Consider the following 18,333-nt stretch of genomic DNA (forward strand, 5'->3'; position numbering starts at 1 on the left):
CCAGAGACTCAGGACTTCAAATCTTCGGCCGTCCATATTGCGAAGCAACCACATCAACGGTCTAGATTGTCCCCGAGACTGGAACTCCATGGAGCTCTTGAGTCTCAACCATTATTGATTAGTTTATGAGGTGGAGCAAGAATGCATGCATATACCTACACGAACGCCAGGACCGAAACACCAGATAAATCCCTACCGTTCATCCTCTAAAGTTGACCATATCAACAGTGTGGATCCATGGACCCTGAAAAGTCGTCCGGCGCTCTTTCAAGCAGCGGAACCATATAGGGACTTGGGATCCCTTTATCGATAATTCCCTCCAAAATAATAAAAATATCTAATTTTTTTTTTTTTATTTTAATAAAAAAGTTAAATATATAAATATATTTTGCATAAATTATGTTCTCATTGAAATCAATAATTTATTTTGTTCGTTTGAAGGATTCTACCAAAATCCTACTATTCATCTAAAATTTTCCCGCAAAAAACATCAAATCAAATACCTATTTTTTATTTTTTATATTATACTAAAAATTAATTTTACTTTCAAAACATCACATCAACATTTATTTATATCACATCATACCACTATTCAAATTCAAAAATTTTACTATTCAAATCCCAACTCAAAATCCAACCCCCAAACAAAGACACCCTAATTAGTATTAACCTTGTTATAGATACAAATAGATTTTGACAAAGCAGTCATTAATTTATACTGATCGTGTTGTGTCGTGTCATATGATGTCAGACAGCCAGGCTGTAATGTATTTGTACCGCTGATCGTGTTGTGTCGTGTCATATGTTTTTGTCGTTTTGTGGGTCGTAGCCAATAATGCATGCACATGCTACCTAGCAATTCCAACTATCATTACAAATTTATATTATGCAAATTAAATTAATTAAAAAAGTTTAGTGAGCTTTTGATAGATTTAAAAAATTTTGGTTTAATTTAATATTAAAATAATATATAATTAGATATTGTATAAGATTTAAAAAAATATTTCTTTTAGAAAATATTTAAATAGTAAAAATATGAATTGATGTTAAAAGAAGCAAACTCAATAATTTGTTACGAACTATTAATCTAAATGCCCACAAGTTGTCATGATGTGGAAAGTATCTTTCAATAGATTTTCTTAAAATTCCAGGCCAGATAGATCCACACCGTTGATATGGTCAACCCCACAGCATGGAACGGTACAGATTTATCTGGTGCTTCGGTCCCGGAGTTCATGAATAATAGTTACAATAATGCTCCACCTCACAGACCAATCAAAAAGGCCTGAAAATTAAAGAACTCCATGGTCTCCGAGTCTCAAGTCAATCTACACCATTGATGTAGTAGTTTCAAAATATGAACGGTGGAGATTAAACCTGATTCGAAGCCACAGGAGTCTCTATAATGCTATTATATCAGTCCACGTTCAGCACGGTATAAAAAAGTCACAAAAGGCACTCACTGTCTTTCCATTTCGATAATTGGCCTGAGAGAGAGAGAGAGAGAGAGAGAGCGAGAGAGAGAGAAAGCTCGATCGGGAGCTGGAATGGCGGACGCAGCGGTGGAATTCCTGCTAGGAAATCTCCAGCAGCTGCTGCTGTACCACACGCATTTAATCAAAGGCGCTAGGGATCAAGTCGAGCAGCTGGAGAACGATTTACGCCTCTTCAAAGCCTTCCTCAGGGATTCCACAAAAAAGAGGCGTAAGGACGACAGCTTTCGAGAGGTCGTTCGCCAGATACGCGATGTTGTTTACGATGCTGAGGATATTATTGACGCCTTTGTGACTCAGGCGACCGAGAGTAAGTCTCGGAATTACTTCATTCAAGCTTTCAAAAAACCGGTGGATCTCCATGGCATCGCAAGTCAGGTCGAGTCCATCAGCGGTAAAGTTAAAGAGATCTACGACAAGAACAAGCTCGATTTTGGTAGCCTCAATGTCGCCGATGGAGGTGCTGAAGAAACTGAGGTATTTTTTATTTTTTTTAATTTTTTTTACTTAATTCATACATTTTATTTTTGCTTGATTCTTTTTCCATTTTTGTAACGATCACTATATGCATATCTAACTTGGTTGTTAGTATAATAATTTGCAATCACAAGGCTGGAATTGGTGATAGTTGACAACAACTGACTTCGAATTTTAATTCAATGCCCTTTGCTATCTGTCCAATTATATAGGGTTTTGGCTTTTGGGATGACTTTTGTTGGGCATGATTTATTTTGGCCTGCTAATTTTATCCAGAAGGCATATACTACTATTTAGTAACTAATCAGATTGTTCAATCTTCTAGTTAATGCCCTGTGACTTGATTGCAACCTGTTTATCTTTTATGGTTGATGTGTAAAACAAGCATAACTGATTTCCAAAACTAGCTGATATCTTAGGTATAAACTTACTATGCAATTGAATATCTTGTTATCACAACTCCATCATTGCATTTTTCACTCCTTTTACAATCACATGTTTTAAAAAATGCAGCTATTCGATCAAGAAAAATGATTAATGATAAATTAGATGGGATGTTTTGTATTATAATTTAGTATAATTTCTTTAAAAAATTATAAAAAGTAAATATTTAAATATAAATTAGATATGATGTTTTGTAAGATCAAAATAATATAATTTAAAAATTTCATAAAAATTAAACAGTACCAATTTTTTTTAAAAAAATAAATATATTGAATATTCATTTCTTTGAATATGATATGGTTGAGAAATAAAAGCAGATAAATAAAAATAATTTATTTGTCAAGTTTAACTTTTCTCATTTAAACAACATGCCTCTCCCTGTGCCAAACACAAGATCTTAAGCAAATCTTCTAAAATATATATCTTATTATTTATTTTATTTAAAAATATGATCATATTACTCTTTATAGATATGTATATTTATCATCTTACTTTAAGACAAGGGAATGCAAGTTATTGCACTAAAAATATCTTATAAGCTATGAGGTCTTATTGTGTTGAAGAGCCATCTACTTCTTGTCAATCTGACATTGAAAATTTTCAAACAGGTCCCTCTGGTTAGACAAGAAAACGTGGTGGGTTTTGAAGATGAGGCTCGTAAGATAATAGGATATCTTACTGAAGAGAAACAGGAGCTTGACGTCATCTCTGTTATTGGCATGCCTGGACAAGGAAAGACCACACTAGCTGGGAAGATTTTCCGTGATGAAAAAATCCAGTATGAGTTCCCAACTCGAATATGGGTTTATGTTTCTCAGCAGTTTTCCAAGAAGGATATCTATCTAGCCATTCTGAAAGAGTTTACAAGAATTGATGATGACGAGCGCCAGCAAAATGATCAGGATTTGGCTAAACTAGTTTCTTCCCATCTGCAGAGTAGAAAATACTTGATTGTGATGGATGATGTATGGACAACTCAGGATTGGGATAAAATCCAGACTGCCTTGCCAAAGGCTTATAGTGGTGGTAAGGTATTGATCACAAGCCGTCATCGAGAAGTGGCCCTACATGCTAATAAACAGAGACAACCCCACATGTTGCGTTTCTTGACTCAAGAGGAGAGTTGGGAGCTGCTCCAGTATGAGGTTTTTGGAAAGCCTGAGTGTCCCTCCGAATTGGAAAATCTTGGAAAGCTAATTGCCGAGCAGTGTGATAGGTTACCACTAGCAATAGTGGTAATAGGAGGCATTCTTCTCAAAATATTTGCAGAGTCAAATGATCTGGCTGCGAGGAAAGTTGCATGGGAAAGAGTATCTAATAGTGTGAGTACATACCTAAATGAGGATCCGCAACGACGCATGGAAAAAATTATTGCATTGAGTTATGACAACCTGCCTTACCACTTGAGAGCTTGCTTTCTGTATCTGGGGATGTTCCCTGAAGACTTTGAGATCCCAGCGTGGAAATTAATCAGGATGTGGATTGCAGAAGGATTCATACAGCAGAAGGATAGTATCACCCTGGAGGAGACTGCTGAAATCTATTTGGATGAACTTATTAACAGGAACTTAATGAGAGTAGACAAAAGGAGACCTGATGGCAGAGTTAAAACATGCCGCATCCATGACATGTTGCGTGAGTTCTGCAAAAATGAAGCTGGAAGTGAAAGGGAGAACTTTCTCCAAGAAATAAGAATGACCCCTGAAGGATTTCAACCTCCGGTTGATACAGTAGACAAGTATCGTCGTATTTGTATACATTCCAACGTTGTGAACTTTATCACTAAGAAACCTTATGGTCATCGTGTTCGGTCTTTTGTTTGTTTCTCCAAAGAGGAAGCTGCCTTGCCAGTAGAAAACACTTCATCCATCCCTGCAGGTTTTAAACTGCTTAGAGTTTTGGATGTCAAGCCAATCAAATTTGCAAAAATCCCGAGCGACATGTACCAATTGGTGCATTTGCGGTACATTGCCCTGTCCTTTAATTCGTCAGTTCTTCCTGCAGCCTTTGCCAAGCTCTGGAACATAGAAACTCTTATTGTTGATACATCACAACGCACTCTCGAGATCAAAGCTGATATTTGGAAGATGAGTCAGTTGAGGCATCTGAAGACAAATGCATCGGCTACTTTACCTAAGGCTGGAAAGAGTGCTAAAGAAAGTGAAAAGCTTCAAACACTGGGTAAAATTTCACATGAAAGTTGCACAGAAGAATTTTTTGACAGGGCTCGAACATTGAAACAATTGGGCATTCGCGGAAGGCTAGCTTCGCTCCTGGATGGCAAGACCATCTCATTTAATGGTTTAGTGAAACTGGGAAATCTTGAAAAGCTGAAGCTTCTGAATGATGCATGGCCTAGCGCTGCTTCAGAAGGCAAGCTGCGTGGCCTTCCTCCGCCGTATCAATTCCCACCAAAGCTGAAGAGCCTTACATTGGCGGATACTTTCCTTGATTGGAGTCATATGTCCATCCTTGGATTGTTGGAGAATCTTGAGGTGCTGAAGCTGAAAGATAAAGCATTCTCGGGGAAGATCTGGGAGGCAAAAGATGGAGGCTTTCGCCGTCTGGAAGTCTTGCACATTGGCCGCACTAATTTAACTTTCTGGGTGGCCTCACATCATCATTATCCCAGACTTAGACACCTTGAGTTGCACAACTGTGAGGAACTTAAAGAAGTTCCAATAGGTCTGGCTGATATTCCAACTTTCCAACTGCTGGAATTGCACCGTACTACTGATGCAGCTAACTCAGCAATTAAAATTTTTGAAGCCAAACAACGAAAAGAGCAAGAGCCAAACACTAATGGTGAATTCAAGCTTTCCATTTTCCCTCCTCCTCACATTCAAACTTGACCGGTAAGCATTAACACTTTGAGAAAGTCATTGTGATTTGCTGTTAGATTATTGAAATAAAGCTAGGTAGATGGAATATGTTATAATAATCACTCACTAGGAAACACTACTGATGCACATCATATAAATAGCTCAAAGCCTTTGCATCATAGAAGAAACTAAGTTCACATACATCTACACCACATATGCACTGTAGCTTCATGAATATAGAAACTGATGACTATTGATACATTTCATTTAGGTACACCATGCAAGCTGCCCCTGAGCTCAGAGACGACGCCTGATCTATGGGATCCCGTTGTCAACCTGACTGGTGAGCCTGAACCTGAACCTGAATCTGAATCTGTTGTGTTTTGTTTGTTTGAAGCACTACATTGGGATTTGTATCAATGTGTGTCCCTAAATGTTCCACTGTTGTTTGTGAGTCAATAATGTTATTCACTTGCTTCGTGCTATCTCGGCCTGTAACCACATTTCATGTAAACTATTGCCTGATGCTTGTATTGTGACACTCTCATTCAAGTTTAGCATTGTTCTCAGTATGTTGTATGTCTTTGATCATTTCAGTGAAATTCACTATATATTCTGTTGGAAATATTATTGTATCATAAAAATATCAATTAAATATCCAAAAATAACAGTCGGTATTCAGATTATTTATGATAATCAATAATAATTTATCGATAATTTCAATGATTTTATAGACACACACACACCCATGTGGTGAGATATAAATTGAGTCGAAACGGACGATTTAATTCAAAACCACCCAGTGTTCATATTGATTCCGATATAAAATTAATGGAATTGTTTGCATAATATCCATGCCATAGCTGCATTTATGTATATGCATGCATATTCATGGAATTCAAATACAACAATAAATGTATTTATAAAATACAACATTTGTATGAGAAATGCACGTATGCTATTCCAAACAAATAAATTCCATAAATGTTAGGGCTATAATTTCGTTCAAATATTTTGGGCTTCGGGTACAACAAAATGATATTGTTGTTCGAATAAGCTCCGGAGCAGACTAAACTTCACAAAGTCTATAATTCATCAAGAGACCACATCATTTGGTACACATGGTCGTCTTTCCGGCAATCATTTGCCTAGCCACTTCGTTAATAACCATTATATAGCCACGTACATTTTAACTCACCTAATAATCGGTTTCATAAATTATGAATTTAATTTTCCATCGATTAAATAATTAACCATTTTCCAACATAGTCAATATTATTACAGTTGCTTAATATTTTCACAATCTACTGCAAATATTCTCTTAGAAACCCAACTTACTGTACAAGTTGGGCTCTGCCTTTGAATTCATCTACACTAACCATTGGATCATCCACAAAGCTTTTCTTAGCCATAGGAGAAGTGTGAAATATATTATTGGTCAGATGAAGAGAGAAAAATGCGAAGAAATCAACTGTAAGTTTAAACACAGATTTCCCAGTAAGAGCTTTTGGATTATTACACAGAAACTTCCCGGGATGTTAATTATATTTTCGTTAAGCTACTGCTGAGATAAAAATAATTGAATGTCAGAGATGCCAACAAAAGTCAAGCAGAAGTTCACACGGATTTAACAGACTAAAGAATGATCACCATGCCAGAACAAGTCAATAGATGAATACTTCCATTTATTTTTATTGATTTTACTGATGTTGCTGGGCAGGTAACCTTGGGGACGACAAAGAAACAACAGTACCATTCTTCAGGGCTGCAGCCAGAGCGAGCTTGGTAGATGAATCTCTATCCAGTTTCTGTTGTGCTGCTGCTACTCTGCTTCTTGAACAAGATCATAGCATCCAGTGATGATCCAACTGATGTTTCAGTCAACTGTGGGTCAACCGGCACTTCTGCAGCACGCAGCGGTAGGGAATGGCGGGGAGACTCGTCCAAAATGATAACTTCCTTAGTAGATATAAAGGGCTCATCAACCACATCTGGTGTCATCCATGGCCATAACTTGAATTTGGGTCCAATTCCGTACAAGACAGCACGGCTATCTCGGACTAAGTTCTCCTATGCATTTCAGCTGAATCCAGGTCAGAAAGTTATTCGCCTTCACTTCAGTTCAGCTCCATATAAAGGCTTCAATAGGTACAAGGACTTGTTTACTGTGGAAGCCGGTCCTTTCACCTTGCTGAGCAACTTCAGTGCTTCCCTTGCTGCCGGTGCTCTTGGCGTGAATTCTTTTGTGAAAGAATTCTGTATAAATGTAGAAGATGATCATCTGCTCCAGGTAAGTTTCACTCCTGCTAGCAGTCAATTACATGAGTTCTATGCCTTCATTAATGGAATTGAGATCATATCAGTACCTGCGGCTATCTCTTACTTCCACACTGAAGATATTGGTGTTCCATTAGTAGGGAAATCTCCTTTCTATATTGATAGCAACACCGCGCTTGAAATTATCCGCCGGCTTAATACCAGACAGGGTTCCATTTCGACGTCAAATGATGATATTGGTGATGGGTTTGGAATGTGGGAAACTGTACCCAAGCAAAAAGAAAAAAAGGCCAACAATGTTACCTGGAGAGTATCTGTAGATGTTGGATTCAGGTACTTGGTGAGGCTTCATTTCTATGGGATGGGACTGAAGTTTGCGGAGCTCGGTGCTAATGCTTTTGAAGTCTATATTGATAACAAGATTGCGAACACTACTTCAGGCATAGTCGAAGACAGACGTGGCTGGTATAGGGACTATATGGTAGTGATGAGAGGGAGCAAGCATGAAGGTAAACGTGATATTTCAATTTGCCTGCAATCAAGCGATGAAGTCATGGATGGACATGGACTCCTTAAGGGATTTGAAGTACTGAAATTGAGCAACCCTGACAATAGTCTTGCCGGTGCAAATCCTACTCCATTTGTGAATGACTCCACACACAAGATTCTACAAATAGTACTCAGAGTTATTGGCCACAAGAGTGCACTTGCCGCTGCTGCCATGATAGTTCTTGTTGTTGTGAATACGATCGTATATATATTGTGGAGAATCCAGGAAGCTAGTCATACAGAGGAAGAAAACAGGCCTTCGGCCAAGGCTGAACGACTTTGTCGCCGCTTTTCATTAGCAGAGATCCAATTGGCAACTAGAAATTTCAGTGATGCACACCTCATAGGAAGGGGTGGATTTGGTAAAGTTTACAAAGGTATTATTGACAATGGGCAAGAAACTGTTGCAATAAAGAGGTTAAAAGCAAAATCCCATCAAGGGGCGTACGAGTTCTTGACGGAGATTGAAACACTAACAGAACTCCGCCATGCTAATCTAGTGTCTCTTATTGGTTACTGCAATGAGCGTAAGGAGATGATTCTTGTGTACGAGTATATGGCATTCGGGACTCTGGCAGACCACCTTTTCAAACTTGTAAGGGATGATGACAGCAATCCCTCTCTTACCTGGAGGCAGTGCTTAAATGTATGCATTGGAGCTGGTAGAGGGCTGGACTATCTTCACACTGGCCATTCAATCATACACCGTGATATAAAAGCTTCAAACATCTTGTTGGATGAAGACTTCACTGCTAAGGTTTCGGATTTTGGCTTGGCTAAACATTTGAGCTCAAGAAAGCTGCAACAAAGCCATGTCAGCACAAAAGTTAAGGGGACCTTTGGATACTTGGATCCAGAATACTTTAGTACCGGTAAACTTACTAAGAAAAGTGACACCTACTCCTTTGGAGTAGTGCTATTGGAAGTGTTGTGTGGGAGGCGAGCCATTGATCGAGGGTTTTTAGGGAATGAACAAATCTTGATCAGGTGGGCTCAAGAAAACATTAGCCAGGGAAAAACTGATCAGATAGTATCTTCGAGTCTCAAAAATGAAATCTCAGACGGTAGCTTGAAGGCCTTTGTTGAGATTGCTGAGAAATGCCTGTATAGTGAACCCAAGAAACGACCAACGATGGCTCAAGTTGTTATACAGCTTGAGTATGCACTCGAGCAGCAAGAGAACCCAAACTCTATTGTATCAAGTGAGAAGAGTAATTTGGCCGAAAACAGTCCATTAAATGAAGAAGCCAGCACTTCAGACAGCCCTGTGCAACTTAAAATGGCCTCTGAAGATGTAGTTAATGTAACACCTCCGACCAAAGATGAGTTAAACTACAATGGGGTCAATGCTGAGCTTCCCCCTAGTAATAAAGATCATAGGAAAGCTAGAACGTATAATGGATTTCGATTTTGGCCACGGGTTGCATTTTGGAATAGAAGTCAAGAATCCAACAAAAATGAATTACCATCAGCAGGTACCCTTTTATGTAGCAACGATAATAAATTTATGAGCACATCATGCACATATTTGGTTCATCATATCCTGTTCACGTTTGATGAAATCTGACAGTATATATATATATATGTGTGTGTGTGTGTGTGTTTATATTTTACTGTTAGTTAGCTAATGATCTTAATGAATCTCCTTGAATGCACACACTATACCACTTGTAGATAAGAATATATTGTTGTGGTATTCCTATCCATATAAGGGAAGTCCTCTGCTCCCCATTGCCCACTTGCTTTGTTAAAGCTTACAAGGTTTGTTTTGTTGTTATAATTTGACTAATTTATCATTTCTCCAGGTACTTGTGTTTCTGAAGTGGATAAACATACAGTAGATATCTTGCAAATCTCTATTCCTTCCATTACATTAGACGAATTAAAGAATGCAACTGATAATTTTAGCTCGACATGGCTTATTGGTGAGAGAATCTACGGAAATGTATATCATGGAAGGCTGAAAGATCAGAAGGTGGCAGAAATTAGAATTATACAATTTATTAAGATGCCAGAGCAAGAATTTCAGGCAAAGGTTTGGCCACAACATATTGTTCATTGAGATAGCTGCATAGGCAATATATTCAATAATAGTTTGTTGTTTTAATATGGTCTTCCAGGTTTCTCTGGCATCCACTCTAAAGCATAAGAACATTGTCGAGTTATGTGGGTATTGTGTTGACACTGAATTCCAAGCTTTGGCTTCTGAGTTTTCTCCATATGGATCCCTATACGATATTCTTCATGGTAAGCTTCCCAACTTATCATGTTGGTGAGATATTGTTCTGCCACAAATTTTGTATGCTTGCGCTGATGATATTAGAACTCGATACATTTGTTGCTTTCTATGTTTCTACATGTAGGAGATAAAGAATTTGCAAACTCACACATGGTTCTATCATGGGCTCAGAGAATAAAAATTGCCGTTGAGGCAGCAGAAGGATTAGAATTCATTCACGGCAAAGGACTTGTCCATTGTAACATAAAGTCCCGGAGTATTTTACTTTTTGATGGGTTAACTGCCAAGATTGATAATGATCTTCAATTTCAAGCTGTTAACAATGCTAAACGGCTCCTATATAGCACCACGGTTGTTCAGACTTTCGGCTATGATCCCCCTGAGTATACTCCTTTCCTGAGTCTTTCCCCTGGATGATGAACACAATAAATTTAAATCTGTTTCTATCCTTTTACCTGAATTGATTTGCTCTAAACTGCAGATACGCATGGACTGGTGTACTAAACCACAAGACCGACATTTACAGCTTCGGCGTAGTCCTTCTGGAACTATTGACTGGTTCCAAATCAGTTGATCACATTCGACCGCGGGGACAACGAAGTTTTGTGACATGGGTATGCAAGTTTTCCTGCAAACATATCTTGAAAGTCTGAATCAGAGTTTTGGTTATAATGGCAGGCAAATTTGTATCTTACCAGGCCTTACCTCATCTTAGTGAAGACAAGGTGCATCAATGTATTGACAAGAAACTGAAGGGAGACTATCCTCCAAAGGCAGCAGCCAAGGTAAAATGCCACGTTATATCCAAAAGCATTATCCTCTGACGATAATATGTTTTAAATTTTGAGTTGTTTGAAAACAGATGGCTGCGGTGGCTGCGTTGTGCGTGCAATACGAAGCTGATTTTCGTCCCCCCATGAGCATTGTACTCAAAGCTCTGAAGTCAATTCTTCCACCTGAAGTGGCTCATCCATGGCAGATAGATACTGCACTGTAAGTGCAAGTGTAAAATATCTAATGCTTCTATAGAAGCCCATATTTAAGTTATACATGTATTAATGTGATAAGATAAGAAAGAAAGAAAGAAGGATTTTATTTCTTTTATATGTCAAGTTATAGTAGAATATGTTACTAAATGCAAAAGAAAATGGTTGCTCTAAATAACAAACATGTTTATTGCTAGAATTTACAAAGCTCAAAATGAAGAAGGCAAAAAAAAAAAAATAATAATTATAATAAAAAAAAAAATTACTACAATTTATCCAAATTAATTTTATTACTTAAGAAAAAAAAGAAAAAAGAAAAAATTTGAAACCCTACACATTTATCTATCTAGCCATGTAACTGCCCCTTTCTCCTTTCTTTTTCTTTTTCTTCTTCTTCTTCTTCTTCCCCCATTTCTTCTTTCTTCCTCCTCGCTCTTTCCCTTATCGTAATAGCCCTGACTGACAGTACAAACATTATTTATTGACGAAGAGCAATCCCACCAAATGGCGGTGCACTTGGCAACGACGCCCATGTTTCTGGGCACGACATCATCCTTCGACAGAGGAATTCCCTTCCTAGGGTTTCCCCTTGCTTCTACATCCAGGCCGTACACTCGCGTTGACAAGGTATCCAGGATGATTCTCTGCCAGAATAAGCAGGCTGCTCTCGTACCGGCAGAGCAGCAATGGATGTTTGATTGCATCACTGGACCGGTAAGATATTTTCGCCATTTTGTTTTATTGCCGTAATTCTATTGAAATAAAGCAGCAGTAGTAGTAGTAGCATTTTGAGTTGGATTGGTTCATTGGTTGACACGAAGAGCTTAGTACCAGAGTAGATTAGATTCAGTGAGTTCATTATAATGATATTATCCATTATTCAGCCAGCTAGCCAGGGAGTTTATTTCACTGTACGTAGATTACATACTGCAATTAACGTATATACTGTACTACTTCTCCTGAATCTGCCATGGCTTCCTTCTACTTTAATGTAGGCAAGATTTTAAAAAGGTTGCTGCAACAGTTAATTTCGGCATGAATCCAATTTAGTTTGAAGAATTGATTGTTTCTTTGTGCAAATGATAAAATTGGTGTTTAGAATCAAGTAATCCTATCTGGTATGGTACATCTGCATTGCATTCATTCGAAAGTATGGGAATGTTGATGATTGTCTGCTTCTGTTCTTATGGTGTTGTTCTGTGTCTCAGGATGTTTTAAATAAAACATGGTATCCCAAAGCTTCAGACCATGTTAACACAGATAAGCCTTGGTATGTCGTGGATGCAACTGACAAGATTCTAGGAAGATTGGCTTCGACTATAGCCATTTACATTCGGGGAAAATATTTGGCAACATACACTCCTAGTGTCGACATGGGAGCATTTGTTATAGTGGTCAGCTTCTCTTCTTCCATGAATTCCTTGGTTGGTTAATTAAGCCGGCTATTGTCCTGTTTAAAAATACTTGCTTTAGGAGAGATCTTTTGTAGAATTTTATGTAAGGTGTCATCTCATTTGAGCTGTTTGAATCTCATCTTCTCAATGGCATTAAGCTCAAAATACCAAAACATTGGCTTTTGATTTGGACTGTTGCTTTCATTAAGTCATATTCTTATGATTCTATTTAAGTTTTGAATTGGTTTATATATATGTATATATAGGTGAATGCTGAGAATGTTGCGGTATCTGGGAAGAAAAGGGTGCAGAAGCTCTACCGAAGGCATTCAGGACAACCCGGGGGGATGAAAGTGGAAACATTTGATCAGCTTCAGAGAAGAATTCCTGAACGAATTATCGAGCATGCTGTCCGAGGGATGCTTCCTAAAGGACGTGTAAGTCTACTATTCTGCTTCTTCTGCAAATCTCTATAAAATTAATGAATGAAAATGCATACAAACTGCTGGCTTTATGGAGAATCAACCAATCAATCAAACAGTGAATTAGTATTGTTGTGTTGCAACAGCTTGGAAGATCATTGTTCAACCACCTTAAGGTTTACGCGGGTCCAAACCATCCCCATGAAGCCCAGAAACCCGTCGACTTGCCGTTGAGGGATAAGAGGATACAAAATCAGGGATATTAAATATGACCACCATAGGTATGTATGTATGTCTATGTTGTTTCCATGAACAAAACCTAACCTTTTGAGAGGCTATTTACGGCTGCAGATTTTTACTTATAGAAAAGAAAGATCTATACTACCGAGATCAAATTGGTATTTAGCTTAACGAATAAAAAAATTATGTAATGTAATCAAGATTTTAAAGTAATAAATAAGGTGGTGTATGTATTTTTAGTAAAATACAATATATAAAACTATAATTTATATACTATATTTGAAATGACAATTATATCATGATTTACGCCCATATAATTTTCAATTTCTCTAATTTCTATTCAATTCGTTTTTCTTGTAAAAAAATGAGTTATTTATCTTTTATTTCGTATATGAAATAGATCTAACACCTGTGGCAAAACATAGGATCAAATTTATGGCATTTCTATTGTTGGCTGATTACAAAAAAGATATGATGATATTTATTTAATTTCATTACATTAATATGAACAAGTTATTATTATTATTAATGTAAAAATTTAATCAAGGCTGCTAGCTTTTTGAGGCAAATCTCTTTTAAAACCCATAATTAAATAAATAATTACTATAAAGCATAAAAAAGAAAGTGACTTTTCCATACACCAAAACTCCAACTCATTGGTGGACAATAATAATAATAATAATAATAATATTATTAATATAATATTTGAGACCACGTGCTTACCATGTCTGTTAAGCTTGTCGACTTCCTCCTTCTGTACAGTGCTTTATTTCTCCTCTCCAAACTAATGGAGCATTATACATTCCCCTAATTATACTATATATATATATATATATATGTGGTTAATTAAATTATTTAATTAAGGCCATATATATATTCCTCATTGGCAAATCTGATGGCAACAGGTATACATTCATTTTGTCCCACTTACAGACTAAAAGAATGGCTATAACATAACATAAATAATCAAATCACACACACATACATATGTTATAATATTACAAAAATTATGGGTGTGCCCCAGTCTAGTGTTTACTTGTGTTTTGAGTTGCTCTAGATTTATTTCTTTTTTTAACATTATTAAAATGACATTTGAATTAATGTGTTAGTACGATACATTAATTTTTTAAAAGTATACAAGAACAATAATATGCAGTATGCTGAAGTTTTTAATTTTTTTTTTTTATTTCTTAAATAATCTGTATTCACATCTATCTTAAATACTTTGAAAATGGAAAATTGCCCAAAAATTTGCTACCTCGACAACTACCTAAATACGAGATTCTTGTAAATTTATTTGAAGTAAAAGACTAAATTCATAAAGGATTTCATTACTCAATCCAAAATATAGAATTAATTTAAGTGTGCTTTCAATTTTGTTCTCTAATTATTAATCATATATATACTAGTATAATTAAAATATTATATTTCAAAATTTTATTCACCCTACATTATTTAATAAAAACACACTGTATTTTTTTTTAACATGAAATTAAATAACAATTTAAATCGGACACTATATTATATATAATATAGTTCACTCCCATTTTGTTGTGTATATAAATGGTTGAGTCCAATAGCTCATTCTTCATCCAAGAAAACCACAGTCTTTCATCAATGGAGGAAACCCTTTCTGCCCTAATTCCCAATTCCTTCAAATCCACCCTCTCCAACTCTTCACCATCATCCTCCACAGAACAAGATTCATCTACTGTAACCACCCACGACGACGATGAACACGACGATACAGTTCTTAACAGCCATTCATCAATAATCCCAAAATCCCCAATTCCCAATTTCTGCATTGCATCTTTCAAAACCCTAACCCTAATCCCTCAAATCACCTGCCTGGCTGTTCATAACCACACTCTCTACGCAGCCTCCACCGACGAAATCAATGTCTTTGATCTACACACATTCTCCCTCCTCGACAAATTCGGGTCGGGTTGGGCCCGATCCATTGCCTTCGCTGGCCGGAGAATCTTCACCGCTCATCAAGACTGTAAAATTAGGGTTTGGCAGGAAGTGATCAAATCGACGACAACCTCTCGCCGGAAAAAGCACCGCCTGATCGCAACTCTCCCGATGTTCAAAGACCGATTCGTCAAATCAATGTTCGCGAAGAATTACGTGCAGGTCCGGCGCCATGGCCGGAAAAAGCTCTGGACTCAGCATTCCGACGCCGTGTCGGCATTGGCAGTTAGCAGCGATCAAGAACTAATGTATTCAGCTTCATGGGATCGGAGCTTCAAGGCCTGGAAAATATCGTCATCCAGCAGCGAAATACGTTGCCGGGAGTCAATCAGGGCGGCCCACGCCGACGCCGTGAACGCCATCGCCGCCGGCGACGGGATAGTCTACACGGGCTCAGCCGACGGGGAGATAAAGGCCTGGAAGCGATCGGAGGACGGAAACAGGCACGAATTGATAGCAACGGTGGCGAAACACAAATCCAGCGTCAATTCGCTGACGGTGGCGGCGGACGGGGCGGCAGTATGCTCCGGCGGCGGCGATTGCGTGGTGATTCAATGGCGGTGGGAGAAGATTAATGGGAAACGTGCCATGGAGGTTTGGAGGGTTTTGAGAGGGCACAGAGGGGCTGTTTTGAGTCTGGTGAGTGTGGGGAAAGTGTTGATCAGTGGGGGAGGAGATGGGGAGGTGAGAATTTGGAAAAATGGTGGGTGTTTGGGGGTGTTGGGAGGGCATTCGAGGCCTGTAAAAGCTCTGGTGGGGATGAGCGAGAAGAAGGAGATGAAGAAGACGACATTGACAGTGGTTAGTGGAAGCTTGGATGGGGAAATCAAGGCCTGGAAATTATTGATTGATTATTGATTATAGGTTAACATATAGCCATTGATTTGATTTGATCATTGCATGTGATGCGGTTTTCATTTATATATATACATATATGTATGTATATATATATATATATATAGAGAGAGAGAGAGAGAGAGAGAGAGAGAGAAGAGAGAGAGAGGATGATTGTTTAAATTAAGGACGATGTCAGAGATTATATATGTGGAGAAGAATATATATAGTTTGAATAATATTTGATTCACATTCACCCACTGCAAATCTCAGCAACATTGTTCATTTAATTCAGATAGGAATTCTTGCAATTTTGTAACAATTTTGAAAGAAGCAAAAAATTTATATTTCCTCATTTATAGATCACACGGGAGAGTGAGCTATAGACTAATTTTACCATTTGAATTTTATGTTTTTTTTTAATTTTTTATAATCATACATTTTTTTTTCATCTCACAAAATATTTTATTAAATATTCTTTTAATATAAAACTTAAATCAATTTTTTTTTAACTAAAGATCCTTTGTGTTTTTACTTTGCTGTCGAGCTAGTGAGGCTGTATTCGAGAGCGACATAAATTGTTAGGTCGACAGAAAGGTGTTGGAGAGATAATTGGATCTGTTACTAGTGATGTGTTGTTTTAAGAAAAGAAACTATATTTAATGTGTTTTTTTTTTAAAAAAATATATATATATATATCTTTTATGATATGGGAACCCGCAACTCTATCCAAAAGTGCACGGTAAACCCCCGGTTGAATCTAATACCTTGCAAACTAGGCCAACAGACAAGTCACGCTAAGCGAACCATATATGACAAGTGACCTGAGGCGTCGGAGGGTTTTTATTTAAATTGTATTTTAATATGATATTTTGTGAGATGAAATAATATATTTTTACTGAAAATATGCAAAAGGAATAGTATTGATTTTAGTTTGAAATCATAATCATATGCACAGTGAGTCTTTTCGCCTTTGAATCATTAACAAAAACATTGGTATGATCAATACACATGTGTATAGGAGGACCAACATTAACCATTATATAATTCCATTTAGTTCACTATAAAATTTATGAAATTGAAATTGTGCATCGGTTCAAAAAGATTTTAATAAACTTTCATTGAAATTATTCTCCAAATCCCTATTATTGTACCGAGTTATAGTTATATCGAAAACGAATACATTAAAATAAAAATAAGATTACTTCAAATAAAATAATATTATTCATTGTAATATCATTCAGTAAACACGTTCTAATAATACAAATGACTTGACTCGTGAATCACGACTAGAGGACCAAATCATGGTTTTCAACACAAAAGTTGCAATAATTTTTATATATGTATACTAAATCTGATTTAATTATGTTCTAATAATCATAATTCCCAATATCAACCAACCAACGTTATAAGTAATAATTAACATTTGTATCATAAGATAATAACATTAAGCTGAAATTAAAGTGTTAATTAAAATTTATGTGCATCAATGGACGGCAGCAGTAATAATTCATTCTGTTGGTGCACAGAAAAAGTGTCACAAAATATAATTATAAATATGATATTCTCACTTCAATAATGCTAACTTTATAATTTTCCAGTAAAATTTGTTACTTAAGTTTAATAAACTATTATTAGCCTAACTAGTTAGTGCCTGTAATGATATGTGATTATAAAATTGAAATAATATGATATTATTTAACATGGCTAATTAGGGTACCTTTTTGTCACTAAGCAATCAATTCTTATTTCTACTTTTACATGCGTAAGTGCTTATGTAAGCATATGCATATTTAGGAAAATTAACTGGAATTCCTTCCTTTTACCGAATTTAAATGTTTTGGTACAAACCGTCACCTTCCGAGAGGCCTAATAATAATACATAACATACTATTTGGTAATTTGGCATTATTTGTTGTCCTTTGGATTTCCCAAAATATTCTTTTTTCTTTTATAACATTTCCAATTCAAAAAAATAAAAACTTCCTGCCCCCATGCAGGATCGAACTACAGACCTTCAGTTTACAAGACTGACGCTCTACCACTGAGCTATAGGGGCTTTTTTGTTGTTTTAATTATTATTTATACAGGTATATTCGATTCATTTGGGTGCGAACATAATCTTGTGACCAACCTATTTCTAGAAGGTCAGTTCATAGGGAAAAAAAGAGAGCAGAAATGA

General features: G+C 36.8%; 4 protein-coding genes and 1 non-coding gene across 7 annotated transcripts; 4 read left to right on the forward strand and 1 right to left on the reverse strand.

Moving 5' to 3' along the window:
- Positions 1–1,460: 1,460 nt before the first annotated feature.
- On the forward strand, positions 1,461–5,808 carry LOC127246046 (disease resistance protein RPP8-like). Its single transcript, XM_051267232.1, has 3 exons — positions 1,461–1,970; positions 3,023–5,269; positions 5,508–5,808. The coding sequence occupies exons 1-2, from the start codon at positions 1,548–1,550 to the stop codon at positions 5,264–5,266; spliced, it is 2,667 nt and encodes an 888-aa protein (XP_051123189.1). The 5' UTR covers positions 1,461–1,547; the 3' UTR covers positions 5,267–5,269; positions 5,508–5,808.
- A 984-nt stretch (positions 5,809–6,792) lies between these two features.
- On the forward strand, positions 6,793–11,502 carry LOC127246044 (putative receptor-like protein kinase At5g39000). 3 transcript variants are annotated; one of them, XM_051267230.1, is made up of 8 exons: positions 7,722–7,846; positions 7,954–9,537; positions 9,868–10,097; positions 10,183–10,309; positions 10,426–10,684; positions 10,783–10,915; positions 11,000–11,086; positions 11,164–11,500. In XM_051267230.1, exons 1-8 carry the CDS (start codon positions 7,834–7,836, stop codon positions 11,296–11,298), a joined length of 2,568 nt encoding a protein of 855 aa, XP_051123187.1. In that variant the 5' UTR covers positions 7,722–7,833; the 3' UTR covers positions 11,299–11,500. The 3 variants fall into 3 exon arrangements, with proteins under 3 accessions (XP_051123186.1, XP_051123184.1, XP_051123187.1); XM_051267227.1 differs by having other exon boundaries at positions 6,813–9,537; positions 11,164–11,502; XM_051267229.1 differs by lacking the exons at positions 10,783–10,915; positions 11,000–11,086; positions 11,164–11,500 and having other exon boundaries at positions 6,793–9,537; positions 10,473–10,609.
- Positions 11,503–11,637: 135 nt separating this feature from the next.
- Positions 11,638–13,626, forward strand: LOC127246062 (50S ribosomal protein L13, chloroplastic-like). Its single transcript, XM_051267254.1, has 4 exons — positions 11,638–12,001; positions 12,496–12,681; positions 12,948–13,118; positions 13,250–13,626. Exons 1-4 carry the CDS (start codon positions 11,792–11,794, stop codon positions 13,367–13,369), a joined length of 687 nt encoding a protein of 228 aa, XP_051123211.1. The 5' UTR covers positions 11,638–11,791; the 3' UTR covers positions 13,370–13,626.
- A 1,267-nt stretch (positions 13,627–14,893) lies between these two features.
- On the forward strand, positions 14,894–16,224 carry LOC127246053 (protein JINGUBANG-like). Its single transcript, XM_051267243.1, has one exon. The coding sequence runs from the start codon at positions 14,907–14,909 to the stop codon at positions 16,173–16,175; it is 1,269 nt and encodes a 422-aa protein (XP_051123200.1). The 5' UTR covers positions 14,894–14,906; the 3' UTR covers positions 16,176–16,224.
- A 1,914-nt stretch (positions 16,225–18,138) lies between these two features.
- TRNAT-UGU (transfer RNA threonine (anticodon UGU)) lies at positions 18,139–18,210 on the reverse strand. Its single transcript has one exon. It is a non-coding gene; the product is annotated as a tRNA-Thr (tRNA).
- Positions 18,211–18,333: the final 123 nt, after the last annotated feature.

Source organism: Andrographis paniculata, unplaced genomic scaffold, assembly GCF_009805555.1.
Source record: "Andrographis paniculata isolate CXL003 unplaced genomic scaffold, ASM980555v1 Contig26END, whole genome shotgun sequence".
Classification (NCBI taxonomy): domain Eukaryota; kingdom Viridiplantae; phylum Streptophyta; class Magnoliopsida; order Lamiales; family Acanthaceae; genus Andrographis; species Andrographis paniculata.